Source organism: Symphalangus syndactylus, chromosome X, assembly GCF_028878055.3.
Source record: "Symphalangus syndactylus isolate Jambi chromosome X, NHGRI_mSymSyn1-v2.1_pri, whole genome shotgun sequence".
NCBI classification, from domain to species: Eukaryota; Metazoa; Chordata; class Mammalia; order Primates; family Hylobatidae; genus Symphalangus; species Symphalangus syndactylus.
This window is the reverse complement of record NC_072447.2, coordinates 118,770,493-118,788,698: the sequence shown is the minus strand read 5'-3', so window position 1 is coordinate 118,788,698 and position 18,206 is coordinate 118,770,493. Positions and strand designations below refer to the sequence as shown.

Below are 18,206 nucleotides of genomic sequence, written 5' to 3'. Positions count from 1 at the left end.
TTAAAAGAAGGACCTAGGATTTTAACTTTCATATGGTGTTAAAAGCAAAAATGGTTTCTATTTCTGGAAGCTGGCATAAAATATAGTTTGCCTTACTTTTTGGATAACCATGTTTGTGTCACCTTTCAGACTTGAGAAAGAACAGTTGCTGGCAGAGGAAGAGGATGATGATTTGAAGGAAGTAACTGATTTGAGGAAAATAGCTGCTCAGTTACTGCAGCAAGAACAGAAGACCAGGTATTCCTTTCAGTAATGAGATTTGAATTGGCAAATTTTATAATCATTAAATTGATTATTTAAAGATTATCAAATAAAGTATATGAAGTTTTGAGTAAACAATAGTGCCCTCTTAAGATCTATCTCAAGGGACTAACTACAGATTGAGTATCCCTCATTCAGAAATCTGAAATCGGATCCCAAGCATTTCAAATAAGGGATACTCAACCTGTACTAAAAGGCAATAGGAAATACTTAGGACAGGAATATAAAATTACATTTACAACTAACAGAATGTACTCATATATATAGTCACTATATTTAATATTGCTTAGGTATTTCTTTTTTATTCCTGTGTGTGTGCTGAATCATAATAACTAATTTATTTGTTGATATTAATTTTAGCTCACAGTAGCATTATTTACATTGTAAGCATTTTTTTTTTCTAGGTACATGTCATGTATATAATGTGCTTTTTAAAACTCAGATTCCAAACTTGGGATATGTCTAAACTCCTTAGAATGGAGTTGAATTTTACAAGAGTTGATTAAATCAGTATGATGATTTGAGGGTCACTGGCTCACTTTGGTCTGTTTCTTGGTCAAAGACCATTTTCCTCATCTTTTGGTTAGGCTTTCTTCAAGTACATGTTGTTGGCAATGAGAACGGCACTGTGTGAATGAGAATAAAATCAAGACATGTCCACTTCTTTTTTTTTTTTTTTTTGTGAGACCGAGTCTAGCTCTGTCGCCCAGGCTGGAAGGACATGTCCACTTCTAATGCAGGAAAAGTTCCATATGCTGCTGAGGGTCAGCTGTTATTGCCATCTTCATGTACTGAGAGGACTACATTTATAGTTTTGAAATGATAAAGATCTGAGTGGCTTTTTTTTTTTTTTTGCTTTGAGAAAAGAGAATAATTTTGGTGCATTTAACATGGATAAGTAAAAAGTATTTTATTTCATTTATTCAAAATAATAAATGTTTATGATTAATATGACCATGTTTTGGGAAGTTTCAAATTTAAATATACTGGCATTTGTTTAAATGTACATTGAAAAATACAACTAAAACTTATCAAATGACAAATATATGGTTTCTAGGGGCCACTTTTTAGGGGCAATCTATATAATAGCTAATAAGCTAAATTGCCTAAGTATCTTTTTTGCACAGCTGCTACATTTATAGATATACAAAATCATACTAGAAAATCACTAACCTTTATTCCTTTCATATCGAATGTATCTTCATCAGCAGTTCACATTTTTCTTCTGCTGTAACTTTCTTTCTGCTTTTTCTGTGATGTTTATCTTTTCAACTTTTCCTGTGATTCCTTTCTAATGGGCCTTTTACAAATTGGCTACTTATGAGGCTGTGTTTGTTTTTCCCCCTCCAATATAATTTAAGTGTTGATTGCCCTGTGATTTAAAAGGTTTGATGAAGCAAGCCATCACCTATTCTGTGGAGCTTAAAAAGTTTCTATCTCCTCTACCTAGCAGGTGAAAGAATTGTATTTATCATTATGGGAAGATAATATTGTTTTTTTAAGAACCCACAGCTAGCTGGGTGCCATGGTTTAGGACTGTAATCCCAGCACTTTGGGAGGCCAAGGTGGGTGGATCACTTCAGCTCAGGAGTGCAAGACTAGCCTGGGCAACATGGCGAAACCCCGTCTCTACCAAAAATACAAAAAATTAGCCGGGCATGGTGGTGTGCACCTGTGGTCCTAGCCACTTGGGAAGCTTAGGTGGGAAGATCGCTTGAGCCTGAGAGGCAGAGGTTGCAGTGAGCCAAGATCATGCCACTGCACTCCAGCCTGGGTGACAGATCTCAAAACAAAAACAAAAACAAAAACAAAACAAAACCGACAAGCATATCCATTTTTCTCATGGTATTAGGAATAGCATTTGAGTGCATAATTATAGATTTTTACATTGCCATATACAATATTTCTGTATTTCCATTTTCCTATTAGCATATTAGTTTTTCATCTATCCATGTGACTTAAATTATTCTTTCTAGCCTAGGTACAACATTGACTGAATAGTTATCTTTCATTGGTTTTATTTTTGTGATAGTTTTGTAATCAGTACAAAATAGCATCTAGCACTGTGCCTTATACATAGTAAATACATAATATTTTTGATTGACTGCTTGAAAATTAAATCAATACATTTAAAACTAGTAGGAGCCATTAGTTAAAAAATTATATGTTCTCCCTAAAAAAAACTTCTGCTGTTCTTCAAGATGTATGCAAAAGTAATTTATGTCTTTTTCTAATTCTCTTCTTTATCATCCTTTTTAGATGTTAGTACATACTAATATAAGAACTTTTTAGATTAGATATTAATATACGGTGACATTGTGATAAGTATGTCTAATTTTTGCAGACATTAAAATATTTATAATATGATCATAAAGTAAAGAGCATTTTTTTTTGAGACAGAGTCTTGCTCTGTTGCCCAGGCTGGAGTGCAGTGGTACAGTCTTGGCTCACTGCAGCCTCTGCCTCCTAGGTTCAAGTCATTCTCATGCCTCGGCCTCCCAAGTAGCTGAGATTACCAGTGTGTGCCACCACACCCGGCTATTTTTTTTTGTATTTTAGTAGAGATGGGGTTTCGCCATGTTGGCTAGGCTGGTCTGAAACTCCTGGCCTCAAGGGTTCCACCCGCCTCTGCCTTCCAAAGTGCTGGGATTACAGGCGTGAGCCACCACTCCCAGCCAAAGAGCACATTTTACTTTTAAAATTTATAATGTATAGAGAATTTTAGATCCCTAGCCAATTCTGTTAATGCCTGAACTTAAACTGGGTCTCAGAATTTTTAAATGCTAAATCTAATATTTTTTCTATTAAATAATCTTTCTTCCTTCTACAGTATGTTGCTATCGCTTAGATCTTTTAGATTTAGGGACTTAAAATTTTTTGTTTACTGTCACAATACTTGAATTTGAATGAGACCAAAAATCTAAGCGTAATCCTATATGAGGATATATCCTACAGTGGATTTGATATAATTTATACCTTCTCTGGTTGTGGATTTTCCTTTTCATGCTGTATTATTGTGTCTTATATTCCAAATATATTAGTGAAGGATCTGAAATGCTATTTAAAATTGTAGGCCAGGAGTTGTAACATCTCTTTTTAGGTTTTAAAATAATTATTGTAAATTTTGTTTTTAGTCTTGATTAAAAATAATTTAACTGGGTTAAGATTACCCTCACCTACCAGGAAATATCATCCAGGACTGCTACTTTGACTGTATATTACTTAACTGTTCTTTAACTTGCTACTAGTAGAAGACAAATGCAATGTTAACTCTCAGCTAAATGAAGCCATGTATCTTCTCCCAAACTAGAGGTAATTAAAAAACAGGTTACATTGAGTTCAGTGATGATTTCCTTATGGCAGTTTTGCCACTTGCTTAGTTCATATATATTTTTAATTTTTTAATTTATTTAAAAAAATTTTTTTTGAGATGGAGTCTCACTCTGTTGGCCATGCTAGAGTGCAGTGGTGCAATCTCAGCTCACCACAACCTCCACCTCCCGGGTTCAAGCAATTCTCCTGCCTCAGCCTCCCAAGTAGCTGGGACTACAGGCATGCGCCAGCATGCCTGGCTAATTTTTGTATTTTTAGTAGAGACAGGGTTTCACTATGTTGGCCAGGCTGGTCTCGAACTGCTGACCTTGTGATCCGCCCACCTCAGCCTCCCAAAGTGCTGGGATTACAGGTGTGAGCCACCATGCCTGGCAGTTCATATTATTTTTTAAAATGCCTTTGATTCTTTAAGAAACTTTATGCCAGTACTTGGTACATGAAACTGTCCTAGAGGAGCAGCAAGAGGATATTGTACAGAAATAATACTCAAAAAGGGTGGGAAAAGAGATCAGCAAATAAACCATCAAATTGGTAACTCATAAGGTTTTAAAGTCTGAAGCCTAGTTGTTTAGAAGACTGCCTCCACTTTGTCTGATTAAGATGTGTAGATTAAGCTACTTTATGTTTACAGTTTATTGTTGAACTTTTTTTTGAGACAGAGTCTCACTCTGTCACCCAGGCTAGAGTGCAGTGGCGCGATCTCGGTTCACTGCAAGCTCCGTCTCCCAGGTTCATGCCATTCTCCTGCCTCAGCCTCCAGAGTAGCTAGGACTACAGGCTCCCGCCACCACACCCGGCTAATTGTATTTTTAGTAGAGACGGGGTTTCACCATGTTAGCCAGGATGGCCTCAATCTCCTGACCTCGTGATCCGCCCACCTTGGCCTCCCAAAGTGCTGGGATTACAGGTGTGAGCCACCGCGCTCAGCCTGAATTTTTTTTTAATTGATAAACAGTCTTTATCGTCCCCTGTCAAAATACTGGATTATTATTTCTACTTGCGTCTGAGTGTATTGAAGTCACTCTGAATCAACGACTTTGACTATATTTAAATAGCTATTCATCAAGTTCTCATTTTACCTTCACCATTATTTTGGGAAATAAAAACAAGTCTTGAAAAAAATCATTATCTTAAACATAATGTTGCATGATGAATAAGTTCTAGGGATCTGCTGTACAACATTGTGCCTATAATTAACAATACAGTATTGTATACTTAAAAATTTGTTAAGAGAGTAGATCTCTTGTTAAATGTTCTTACCAAAATAAAATAAAATTGAAAAAAGGGAGCATGTTTTTTAGAACAAGAAAAATCAAGGAAGGAACTGAGAATAAAATGATACTATTAGAATATTCTTAATATTAACTTGATAATAAAAAGGAAATTCTGTTGAAAAACAAAAAAGTTGATATGTATTATGAATTATTGAGCCAGTTTTACAAATTTCCATGAGTCTTACTCATTTATGTTAGTGTTAGAAAGGTGGCTACTGCTCTTTTTCTTACACTGATTTTCTTAGGGGGCTTAATAAGTAGATGTTTAGCTGGCTTGTTAAATTTTGTTCAGTTATTATTCTAAAGAAAGGATTAAAATATATGTGTGATTTTGCAATAAATAGCTTCATTTAACTGGTTCCCATTGCATGTTTGTTCCTGCTAACTTACGCTGTAGTATTTTCTGTTGTGTCTTTCCTTTTAGTAATTATTTTATTTGCTTTTAGGTGTGTCTTGAGAGTTTTTCTTTATTGTGGAAAGATGTGCTTCTAATTACTATGTGATACAGCTAAATAACAAACAGCAATTATGAAAAGTTATAATTAAAGTATAATTAAGGATCATGGAAAGCAAAACTAGGTTTAGGAAGTTTATAATTTTGTTTTAGAATTATAGAAATTACGGACATTACCTGTTTTATTATGATTTTTTCCTGATCATATGAACATTTCAATTTGAGGAGCATCATGTTAACCTCTAGCTTGTTATAACTAATTAGGTAGATCTCTCAGTCCTTGAAATCTATGTATTCTTTTGTTTCTGCTTTCTTTACAAATGACTACCCTGTCTCTCCAAAAACATCTTCTTCTCCCATCTTTTGGTTTGGTTGATTTATGTGAAATATGAATACAGACAGAGGCCTTTAAGTTGTAGGAGCATCATTCAGTGATAAACTCTTCCAGAGGACCAGAGCAACAGGACATGAATCAAGGTATCTAGAGTTTGTGGTAGCCTTCAAGTATTATGGGGCCAGGTTGACATAGCTGAATTGTATAGTCTTTTACTTAAAATAAGTACTAGTAACTGGATTAGGGAAGTATGTTAATAATCTAGATGTTTAATTAGAATAGATGGTTGTTTTGACTTTGGGTATCAGAGTAAATCATAAAATAATGAACATAGCAAAATTTTACATAGGTGAATTCTCAAGTACATAAAATGTATAGGTAAGTGGATCTCAACTTTTTTTTCTGTTTCAATATAACTCATACACAACTGTAATCACAATGCTAATGAATGTGTGGTGAGAAGGAATTAGAATTTACCATAGTGAAGGCCATTGTAGTTTGACTCCCCTCCCCCTGCAATAATTCTGAAATTTCCCCCAGGATAGTACTTACTGCTGTCTCTTCTTTAAAAAAAATCACTCTTTTAAAATACATTTTTCTTAATAGTTTTAGATATTTCATTACCTTAATTTTTCTGTATTTAAGAATTTAAGGCAATTTTAATGCATGCCTATACAAAGAAGAATAAGTGTCCTTAACTCTGAAATTGTTTGGCCCAAAGCTACACTGATTGGTGTATGATACTTGTCCTTTGCATCTCATTATCACTTTTTCCTAGTGAGGCTCCACTAGATCCACGCTAGTGAGGAATCCAGCGTAATGGACTTTGGTTTCTTTATGCTAACCATATTTCTGTAATTACCAACTTATATTTAATTCATTATGTATTTTATTAGTCAATATATAGCTTTTATTTAAAATCCATTTCTATATTATTTTGGCAGTTGACATCTGGAGATTTTATTTTGAATAAAAGGCAGAGATTTTACTTCTATGATATTAAATTTTAAAAGTGAAAATTATATTTATATATAGTAACATTAAGAACTCTTAAGTGTAGTTACTTATGTTAAGGATAGTAATTCATTACTTTTGACTTTGAGATTAATACTTAGAATTATGTAACATTATGTAGAAATAGTTCTCACTTATAATGGTTCATCATTTTCTTTCTTTGGTTTTCTTTGAATGGTTTTATTTAGTTATTAAAAGTTTAAGAAACTTGTGTTATTTTTAAAGAATTTAACTTGAGCACTGATTTTGCATTTAGAATTAAAGTTTTTCATTTGGCAAAATAATTATGTGTTTTACATAAACACACCTCATATCATTTGCTGTGCTGGGAAAAATAAATCAGTCATGATGGTACCTCTGTATCTCTTTATCTTCTATCTCAGCCAAAAGTTAGATATGCAAAGGGCAATAATAGCATGGGTAGAAGATATCCAAACTTTGAGAAAGGGTTTATAAAAGAAGATGCGTGGAAAAGTTGCCGAGCTTCATTTTGTTATAAATAGTACACTTATGGGCATCTGATCTAAATAATATTTAAATATTATTTTCTAGCAAAGATCTTCAAGAACCAGATGCAGTTTATTTTAGAGATTTTTTTTTATATCATGTGATGTAATATTCTTAATAGATTTGGGAATTAATGTGTTGATTTACTTCTAGGATTCTTAATCATTCAACTTCTGTGATGAGAAACAAGCCAAAACAAACTGTGGAATGTGAAAAGAGGTATAAAAATATCTTAGTTTTTACATTTAATATTTTATAATGAGTATTGATCCTTTGACAGTGATGTTTTTGTATATAGGCTTTAATTAAATAAGTGATACAGATTTAATATAACTAGATAATTTAAATAGGAAATGTCTTAGAACGTGAGTTAAATTTACTTTTGATATAAGCAAAATAAAAAATGCTGATCTTTTTTGCTCATAGATGCATTTTTGTCTTGATAGAATCATTTATCTATTCATTCAGCGAACATTTATTATATTGCTATTCCTGCCAGGAATAATGTGTTTCTTTATCATTGATTGTGTTTATTCTCTATGATACTGTTTATGTTTTCATTTCTTTTCAATTGGGTGTTACTAGATTCTTCTATGTGAATACATGATATAAATCCACATATATATGAATTCCTGAGAACTAGAAGACTTTGAAAGTTTCTATTTATTCTTTTTGATGGTTTGAATTTAGATTAGACTCAACTCCTGAGTCAATCCTCTGAGAATGTTCAGGCCCAGTCTTTTTCTGCTTGGCTTATTCCAACAGTCCCCAGACATAGCTCCTTTCGTCAGATTTGCCTAGCTTTAAGTCTGTCTTCTGCACAATGGAAGAGTGATAATTCTGCAACATAAATCTTACTTGTGACTCCCATTTATTATCTTCTAATGACTCTTTACAACTTTTCGAATAAACCTTAAAATATTTAACTTAACCCATAAGATTGAAGTGGGTTTCTGCTTACCCTGAGAGCTTCATCTTGTACATTCCCCTACTGGCACCATTTGCATTTAGGAACAGAACTTCTTTCTTCATTCTCTTGGGGAAGTTATTTAGCTTGCTCTGAGCCACATTTACCCCTTCTTTAAAACACGAATAATAACACTGTCTACCTCATGGTTACTGTAAGGATGAAATGGGTTAATGTAGTAAATTGCTTATGACAGTGATTAGCACACAGAAAGTGTCACATATGTTATTAGTTGTTAAACTATAGTTATTACTATTGTAGACTTTCTTATTTTTCCTTTCTTTGTATCTTAGCCCTTCCTTTTTCAATTCTAACCTTTTTTGTTCAAAAGGAAAATAGCTTTGTGGGTATTCTTTTTCTGGTATTAAGAAGTATTATATGACCTTAACTTTTTTTTTCTTTTTTGAAATTATACTTTAAGTTCTGAGATACGTGTGTAGAATCTGCAGGTTTGTTACTAGGTATACATGTGCTATGATGGTTTTGCTGCACCTATCAAAACACATTAAATTATGGGAAAATATTTTAAATTCTGTGACTTTTTTCAGCAGTACATGGGTGAGCACACCCCACCCCTTCCCCACCTTTAGAAAAATCTCACATACTTTCTGTTAACAAAAATGAGATCATACTGAGTATACTATTTAGTAATATGCAGTTTTCATTTAATATTATAGTGATGGTTTTATATACCTACTAAATCTAAATATATGTTTTGATGAACTTTATATATTCTGTACACTTGCATTCTCCTTCCTTCCTTCCTTCCTTCCTTCCTTCCTTCCTTCCTTCCTTCCTTCCTTCCTTCCTCTCTTTCTCTCTCTCTCTCTTTTTTTTTTTGACAGAGTCTTGCTCTGTCGCCCAGGCTGGAGTGCAGTGGCGCGGAGATAAGGTTTCACCATGTTGGCCAGGCTGGTCTCGAACTCCTGACTTCAAGTGATTCACCTGCCTCAGCCTCCCAAAATGCTGGGATTACAGGTGTAAGCCACCACGCCTGGCCCACTTGTATTATTTTCTTAACTTAAATGCTTAAAGATATGTTATTGATGGATTAAAACATGAATGTACATTTAAAGCTTTTGATTTGTTGTCTCCAGAAGTTTTTATGTTTGCATTCCCACAAGTAACACATGGATAGCTTTACTTCCATACTTGTTAACACTATGCATTATCAATCTATTTAATTTTTGCCATTCTAAAAAGAACAAATTATATCAGAATGTTTTATTTTTCATTTCAGTGATTAAATTAGTGATGATGAGTATTATTTCAAGTTTTTATTGCCTATCTATATTGCTTCTTTTGTAATTTGTTTGTTTGCATCTCTTGTAGTAAGAAGCACTTTCTATTGTTGAAATATATTGAGTTTTTTTATGGCCCAGGATATGATCTATCATGGTAAAAGTTCTGTAGGAACTTGGAAAAAAATGTATTCTGTATTGGTTAGCGTCTTATATAATGTCAACCATGTTAAGTTGGTTGATAGTATTGTTTAAATCTTCAATACCTTACCTATTTTCTGTTTTCTTGTTCTATCAGTTAGTAAGGGAAGGTTATTGAAATCTCCAACACTAATTGTAGATTTATCTTTCTCCTTGTAGTTCTATAATTTTTCCTTCATACATTCTGAAGCTCTATTATTAGACATATAAATGTTTAGGATTGTATTGTCCTCTTGGTGAATTTGTACTGTCATTCTGAAATGACTTTTCTTGATATTCTTGATAATATTGTCTGCTCTGAAGTCCACTTTTCTGATATTAATATTGTCAGTCCAGCTCTCTTTTGTTTAGTATTAGCATGATGCATGTTTCTCCATCCGTTTATTTTTAACTGATTTGTGTCTTTGTAGAGAAAGTGCATTTCTTGTAGTTAGCATATGGTAGTATCTTCCTGCTTTTTATTGAATCTGACAATCTACCTTCTAATTGCAGTGTTAAAAATCATTTATGTTTTTGTAATTAATGATATTTTGAGGTGTGCTTTATGTTTCCTTTCTGTTCTATCCTTTTTATTCTTTTTTCCTCCTTCTCTGTTGTCTTTTGAATTATATTTTAAAATTTTTATTTCCTTTGTGGGTTATTTGCTGTAACTTTTTGTTATGTTAATGGTTTTTTTTAGGGGTTAGAGTATGATATTTAGCTTATCACAGTCTATCTTCAAGTGCTGTTATGCCATTTCATGTATCATGTGAGAACCTTAGAACAGTATACTTATATTTTTTCCTTTTTAGCCTTGGTGTGTTGTCATACATTTTACTTTTTATATATCTGTTATGTGTACCATAACAAGTTGTTATTTATGCTTTAAACAGTTATTGTTCTTAAGGACATTTAGATAATCAGAATAATGTCTTTTATGTGTTCAATCCCTTAGTTACTATCTCCAGTGCCCTTTATTTTTTGTGTAGATTCATATTTACATGTGCATCATTTTCTTTCTGCCTAAAAGAGAGATTTTAACATAATTTTACTACTGGTCTGCTGATTGAATGCGTTTAGCTTTTCTATGTCTGAAAAAGTCTTTTTTTAAATTTTTTTTTTTTTTTTTTTTAAACAGGATCTTGCTCTGTCACCCAGGCTGGAGTGCAGTGGCGCCATCACAGCTCACTGCAGCTTTGACCTCCTGCGCTCCAGTGATCCTCCCACCTCTCAGCCTCCCAAGTAGCTGGGACCACAGGCATGTGTCATCCCACCTAGCCAACTTAAACATTTTTTTTTTTTTGTAGAGACAGGGTCTCACTATGTTGCCCAGGCTGGTTTTGAACTCTCGGTCTCAAGGAATCCTCCTTCCTTGGCCTCCCAACGTGTTGGGATTACAGGCATGAGCTACCATGCCTAGCTCACCTTCATTTTTGAAAGATATTTTGGCTCATACACAATTCTAGTTTGACATTTTAGTTTTCTTCGAGTACCTTGAAGAGGTTTCTCCACCATCCTCTGGATTGTATTGTTTTCTATGAGAATATTCTTATATTTGTTTTACTTTGCCTAATGTGTCCTTTTTTCCTCTGGGTATCTGTAACATTTTTTATCACTCGTTTTAAGTAATTTGATGCTGATATATCTTGGTGTAGTTTTCTTCATGTTACTTTTGTTTGGAGTTCATTGAGCTTCTTGAATTTGTGGGTTTATTTTCATGAAATTTGAAATTTTGGGGCCCTTATTTCTTCAAATATGTTTTCTATCATTTGACCTCTTCTATTATGGAACTCCAATTAGGCCAGTTGAAGTTTGCCAGGGAACATTGATGTTCTATTCATTCTTTAATATTTTTCTGTCTGTGTTGGGTTTTGGCAAGTCCTTCTGCTTTGTCTTTGTGTTTGCTAGTCATTTCTTGTGAAATGTCTAATCTGCAGTTAATTCCATCCAGTTTGTTTTAACTTTTTATTTCTAGAAGTTTGATTATGTCTGTACTTACCATGTTCAGTCTTTTCCTTTAGCTTCTTGAACATTGCTTGGTTGAATTTTTGATTAAATGACAGACATTGTGTACTTTACATTCTTGAGTGTGGATATTGTAGTATTATTATACATATTTTTGACTTTTGTTCTGGGATATGGTTAAATTACTTGGAAATAATTTGATATTTTGGGACTTGGTTTTGTAATTTATTTATGTGGGACCAGTGCAGCATTTAGTCTGTCCCCTTAATGAGGTAAGACATTTCTCTACTGGATGTCCTGTGAATTATGAGGTTTTCCAGTTTAGCTGGTGGGAACTGGTACTACTCCTGGTCCTCTGAGAATCTGGGAATTATTCCCTCTAATCTTTGGGGGTAATTTTATCCTTTTGCCTAGGGTAGTTTCCTCACATACATGTTCAATGATCAGTACGCTCAGATGAAAATTTGAGGGATGCCTCTGTAGATCTCTTTCCTTTCTCTGTGCATTGCCCTTTTCTTTGTTACTGTGTGCTATGAACTCACTCTGCCCTTTTCTCCCTGGCTCCAGCTCTGTCTCTTGAATTCTGGGCCTGCTAGACTCTGCCTTAGTTTTTTTCTCCTGGGATGTGGACTGGAAACTCTTTCCATGCAGCAACTTGGCTCAGTTATGGGATTCCCCTTCTTACTCATCTCTAAAGGATAATGTCATTTTTTGCCTAATATTCAATGTCATAGAAGGCATAATTTTAAATATTTTTCCCATTCTTTTAGTTTTTTCAGTCAGGATATAAATCTGGTCACTGTTAGTCTTGGCCACGAGCAAAGTCTAGTTTTTACATTTTATGTGTTCAAATTTGTTAGTATTTAATTTTGATTGTTTCTCCCATAGGCTCTCTCTATTCCAATATTTAAAAAAATTACTGCCTGTATTTTTCTGATACTTTGTGATTTCTTCTTTATATTTAAATCTTTTAATTTTTCATTTTGACATTTGGTATGAGGTAAGGAATCTAGTTTTCTTCCTCCTCCACCTTTTTCTCACTGTGTCTCCTTCCCCTTTTTTATTCTTTCTTTCAGTGTATATTTTACAAGTGATCAATCAGGTGTCTCTCTACTACTTGTTATATAAGCTATTACTTTCACAATGATCTTAAATGTCATTTTTTTCAGAAGTTATTGTACTTGTGGTCCTGTACTCCTCTTCCATTGAAAAATCTGTAGATTCTGGAGCTAGTAGAAAGGGAGGATTGAGAAGTCCCCTTTATTATATAACTTTTTTCTTCGTGATCATCCATTCTTCCAAATTAACTTTGGAACTCCTTTGTCAAATGTTTAAAACAAACCAAAAAATACTTTTTGAGTTAAAAAAAATTATTATTACAGTTCATTTCGGTTATTAATTAAGTTGAAAGAGAAGTTATACCTGTAATACTTATATATCCAAGAACCTTTCGGTTATTCAAGTCTGTTACTAGACATTTGTAGTTTTTTCATGTGGGTCTTGTACAAGTATAGTTAAGTTTCTTCCTAGATATTTTATACTTTCCTTTTATGAATAGCATTTTTTCTAATATATCTTTTAACTCATTATAGTTGATATGTAGGAAAGCTATTAACTTGTATGTTTTTCTTTAACTGGTAACCTTACCTCTTATAATAATAGATTTTTTTGTCTTTTTCTCTTGGATAATCATGTGTTCTATAAATTTCAAAAATTGGATTCTTTATATCCAATTTTTATTTTCTTTTCGTTATTGCACTATACAGAAGTTCCACAATAGTGTTAAGTTATAGCAACTTCGGTGGACATTTTGTTTATATATTTTTTCCACAGGAACTCCTTGTTCAAAATTGCCATCTAACAACAGTATGCATAGTCTGCCTTATCTCAACAACAAAAAATTAGATGAAAATAATTTCCTTCATAGCCCCTGTTTTGTTAGAATCAACAGGTTGCATCTCATAATCAGTAATTCAGTAGGCAAAAATAACTACTCGCTTGAGCTCTTTGGCATTTAGACAAAGGAAATTATTAGTTTTTTTTAGTTATTTTAATATAATAAATATCCTGTCTGTCCTTTGACAATATATCTTTAGATATTTCACTTATTTTAGCTTCTGGGAATTCCTTAGAGTAGACCTATGCATAGGGCTTACATAGAATAAACCCATTTTGATATTTCCTGTAGAGCAACAGGTTTTAGAAACTTAAATATATTCCTGTCAACTTTAAGTTTTATGTTGTTAGGCCAAAGTGTAGACATGGGTAAATTCTTTACAATGTTTTTAAAAAGATAACATAATAAGGTTCATAATATATATTTAAGGATTTATTCTAAATATTTTAACGTATTAAGGCATCTTTAATTTTTTAGTGTCTCAGCAGATGAAGTTAATTCACCATTATCACCCCTCACCTGGCAGGTAAGAAGAAATTAAATTACTATTATATCTATCATTTTGTTCTCTTTTATTTAGTTAAAAGAAATTGTCTCATTATAGCCCTTAGAAAATCAGAAGGATCAAATAGATGAACAACCGTGGCCAGAATCTCACCCTATAATCTGGCAGAGTGAAGAAAGGAGGCGGAGCAAACAGATTAGAAAAGAATATTTCAAGGTACTCTATATTAAGTTTTTAAATTTACTTTGTAATTATTAGTTTTTATTTTGTCAGTTTTGTTTTGAGTTAATAAGGTAGACTGTAACTCTCTAGTTAAATGTAGTAAATGTGTTATTTTGATTTCTCACATATCATATATGGGATAATACGATCTAATTATATCCATAAGGTTTCAGTAATTGAGAATAATTGAGTAGATAAATATAAATTATGATTTACCAAATACTTACAAGATAGACGAATGTTTGCTGCACTGCTAGTTGTAGCAATATGTAGTATGATTTAAAAGAATTGTCCAGGAAAAGTCTTTCATTGGATTTGTTTCAATAAATATTTGACACATATTCACAATTAGCATTTAACTTTTCCTATGTAAATAAGTGCTGTTTATGTAGTTCTGAAAATGCTTGAGGGCAGATTTTTCCATTTTTTTCTTCTTGTTACCTTAGTAGATTGCGTGAGGATCTTTTATCTTAGCTAAAAGAAAAGCTCAGATCATCCAAATTATCCCACATTTCTAGTTAGCAGGGTTTTAATGAAATTTTACTGTGTACACATTTGTAAATATTGTATTATTGTCTATTTGTGATTGGGGTCTGCTGTATTTGTAGAAGCCAATCGTTAGAATTCGGAATAATATTCAATACTAGCCAGAATTCATTACTGGAATTTGACTCAAATGAATAGTACAAACAAGCTTCTGCTCCATGAATAGCAAATTTTGTTGTCTTTGTACACGTTTTATGTTTCCCAAAGCCTAATTATTATTAGATGATAATAGTAATTTTATCTAAAAACATAGTACTAGTCTACATTGTAGGTAAGTTCAAGTTTATATCACTAATAAATAGGATTATATTCTCTGTTTTTCTCTGGTAGAAATAGGTCTGTATGCACATTTGTTTGTTTCTATATATGGGTGTGTAACATACATTTGGAGATAGTATCATATGACTAAAACAAAACTGTTATATGTCTTAGTGGATCTGTGGTAAATTTAAGCCTTCAACAAATAAATACTGAGTCCTTTTCATGAGTCTTACATTTCCTGGTCAATATGAGAGATAACGAAGAAACAAAACACATGAGGAAAAAGGGAAAGACATTCTAAGTAGAACCCTGGTCAATAATAGTGAACGTTTATTTATCCTAACCCTTTATACATCTGTAATTGTGTTTACGTTCCAGCATTATTTTAAAGTTTCCCTTTTTAGTTCATTGGACCTTGAGCAAAGCACTGAATAAAATTTGCTTGTAGATAAAACTTAGTGAATGACTGGTGATATGGGGGAAATTTTAGTAGTATTTCATATAATAAAAGAAATTTGATATTTATTTGCTCTCCTTTATTGTAGTATAACAATACAAATTCTTAGTATACTACCAATATCGTAGTATAACAAAACCAGTTCTCCTTTATCATAGTAACAATACCAATTCTGACTATTTGTCAAAAAACTTACATAGCACTTATTAAGTGCCAGGCACTGTCCTAAGACTTCACAAAGATCAACTCATTTAATCCTCGTAACAACCTTATGAGGTAAGTACAATTATGATTATTTCTATTTTACAGATGATGAAATTAGGGCACAGAGATGCAAAGTAGTATTCTTCAGGTCACTTAGTAATAAGTGGCAGAGTTGAGATTTGAACCCAAAGCCTATGCTAGGCTGCCTCTTTATCTACTGTGTTTAGCCTAATATCAAATCAGCAAACACTTTCAAACAAACACAGTTTTACTGGTTTTAATTTTTTTTTTTTTTTTTTATTATAGAGTCTCTATTGCCCAGACTGCAGTGCAATAGCATGATCATAGCACACAGCAGCCTCAAATGCCTGGGCTCAGGCCATCCTCTGGGCTCACGTGATCATCTTGCTTCAGCCTCCCCAGTAGCTAGAACTACAGGCATGTCCCACAGTGACCTACAAATTTTAAAATTTTTTGTAGAGGTGAGGTCTTACTATATTGCCCAGGCTGGTCTCAAATTCCTGGCTTCAAGAGATCCTCCCACCTAGGCCCCCCAAAGTGCTGAGATTACTGCCATTTTTGGCCCAATTTTAGTGTTTAAAAAACATTTTACAGTAACTTAAGTGGACTTTTCAAGATGTCTTAATAGGGGCCACATTTTAAAAATGTGCATTTTAAAAACAGCATTTTAAAAACATAATTCTTTGGTTTCATAGCATCATTTATTGGTATTTTTTAATAAAATAAACATCTTCTATAATATTAGTTATGTTATAAAGTTATTAAAAGAGATCAAATGATATAATATTTGAAGTGCTCATTACATAATCATCATTAAACAAATGTTAATTTTTTTCTTAATAAATTAGGTGCAAAGATAAGCTTCAGTCACTGGGAAATGTTTTAAGGAGATGTGTAGTTCTCCTAAATTGTCAGAAGATGTCAGTATTAGGACATAGTAAAATGAGTATGTCACTAGTTTTTTTTTTTTTTCCTAAGATGTCAAGAAAATATAAAACTGACATACAGTTTCCTAAACTAAATCAACACTATTATTCAGAATTGTCAGTATTTTCATGACTAAAACATCAGCAGCTTCTATGAAGTGACTTTCTTCCAAAAAGGAAATTTCTCTTAATCACCTATCTCCTGATAATTGAAAGGGCTATTGGTAGGTTGTATTATTAAAGCTAATCTGTATTTATAGTTCATTAAACAGTAAAATACACTACACTCGAGGTTTATATCAGATTATCACTGAGCTTGTTCAGTGGTGGCTCTTTTAGGTTTTGCTTTGTGACGAAATGTACAGAACTTTTATGCAACTTTATCTTTTTTTTTTTTTTTTTTTTTTTTTATTATACTTTAAGGTTTTAGGGTACATGTGCACAATGTGCAGGTTTGTTACATATGTATCCATGTGCCATGTTGATTTCCTGCACCCATTAATTCGTCATTTAGCATTAGGTGTATCTCCTAATGCTGTCCCTCCCCCCTCCCCCCACCCCACAACAGTCCCCGGAGCGTGATGTTCCCCTTCCTGTGTCCATGAGTTCTCATTGTTCAATTCCCACCTATGAGTGAGAACATGCGGTGTTTGGTTTTTTGTCCTTGCGATAGTTTACTGACAATGATGTTTTCCAGTTTCATCCATGTCCCTACAAAGGACACGAACTCATCATTTTTTATGGCTGCATAGTATTCCATGGTGTATATGTGCCACATTTTCTTAATCCAGTCTATCGTTGTTGGACATTTGGGTTGGTTCCAACTCTTTGCTATTGTGAATAGTGCCGCAATAAACATACGTGTGCATGTGTCTTTATAGCAGCATGATTTATAGTCCTTTGGGTATATACCCAGTAATGGGATGGCTGGGTCAAATGGTATTTCTAGTTCGAGATCCCTGAGGAATCGCCACACTGACTTCCACAATGGTTGAACTAGTTTACAGTCCCACCAACAGTGTAAAAGTGTTCCTATTTCTCCACATCCTCTCCAGCACCTGTTGTTTCCTGATTTTTTAATGATGGCCATTCTAACTGGTGTGAGATGGTATCTCACTGTGGTTTTGATTTGCATTTCTCTGATGGCCAGTGATGAAGAGCATTTCTTCATGTGTTTTTTGGCTGCATAAATGTCTTCTTTTGAGAAGTGTCTGTTCATGTCCTCTGCCCACTTTTTGATGGGGTTGTTTGTTTTTTTCTTGTAAATTTGTTTGAGTTCATTGTAGATTCTGGATATTAGCCCTTTGTCAGATGAGTAGGTTGCAAAAATTTTCTCCCATTGTGTAGGTTGCCTGTTCACTCTGATGATAGTTTCTTTTGCTGTGCAGAAGCTCTTTAGTTTAATGAGATCCCATTTGTCGATTTTGGCTTTTGTTGCCATTGCTTTTGGTGTTTTAGACATGAAGTCCTTGCCCACGCCTATGTCCTGAATGGTATTGCCTAGGTTTTCTTGTAGGATTTTAATGGTTTTAGGTCTAACATATAAGTCTTTAATCCATCTTGAATTAATTTTTGTATAAGGTGTAAGGAAGGGATCCAGTTGCAGCTTTCTACATATGGCTAGCCAGTTTTCCCAG

General features: G+C 33.4%; 1 protein-coding gene across 4 annotated transcripts in view; it reads left to right on the top strand.

Annotated features, from left to right (window-relative positions):
* Window positions 1–18,206, top strand: part of LRCH2 (leucine rich repeats and calponin homology domain containing 2) — a 127,629-nt gene that overhangs the window by 71,401 nt on the left and 38,022 nt on the right. For 2 of the 4 annotated variants that reach the window (XM_063634843.1, XM_063634842.1), the window contains exons 11-15: window positions 130–237; window positions 7,331–7,396; window positions 10,704–10,823; window positions 13,905–13,953; window positions 14,032–14,148. In XM_063634843.1, coding sequence (XP_063490913.1) covers window positions 130–237; window positions 7,331–7,396; window positions 10,704–10,823; window positions 13,905–13,953; window positions 14,032–14,148 — 460 coding nt within the window. The remainder of the gene's footprint in view (window positions 1–129; window positions 238–7,330; window positions 7,397–10,703; window positions 10,824–13,904; window positions 13,954–14,031; window positions 14,149–18,206) is intronic. The other 2 variants (XM_055267857.2, XM_055267856.2) reach the window with 1 other exon arrangement.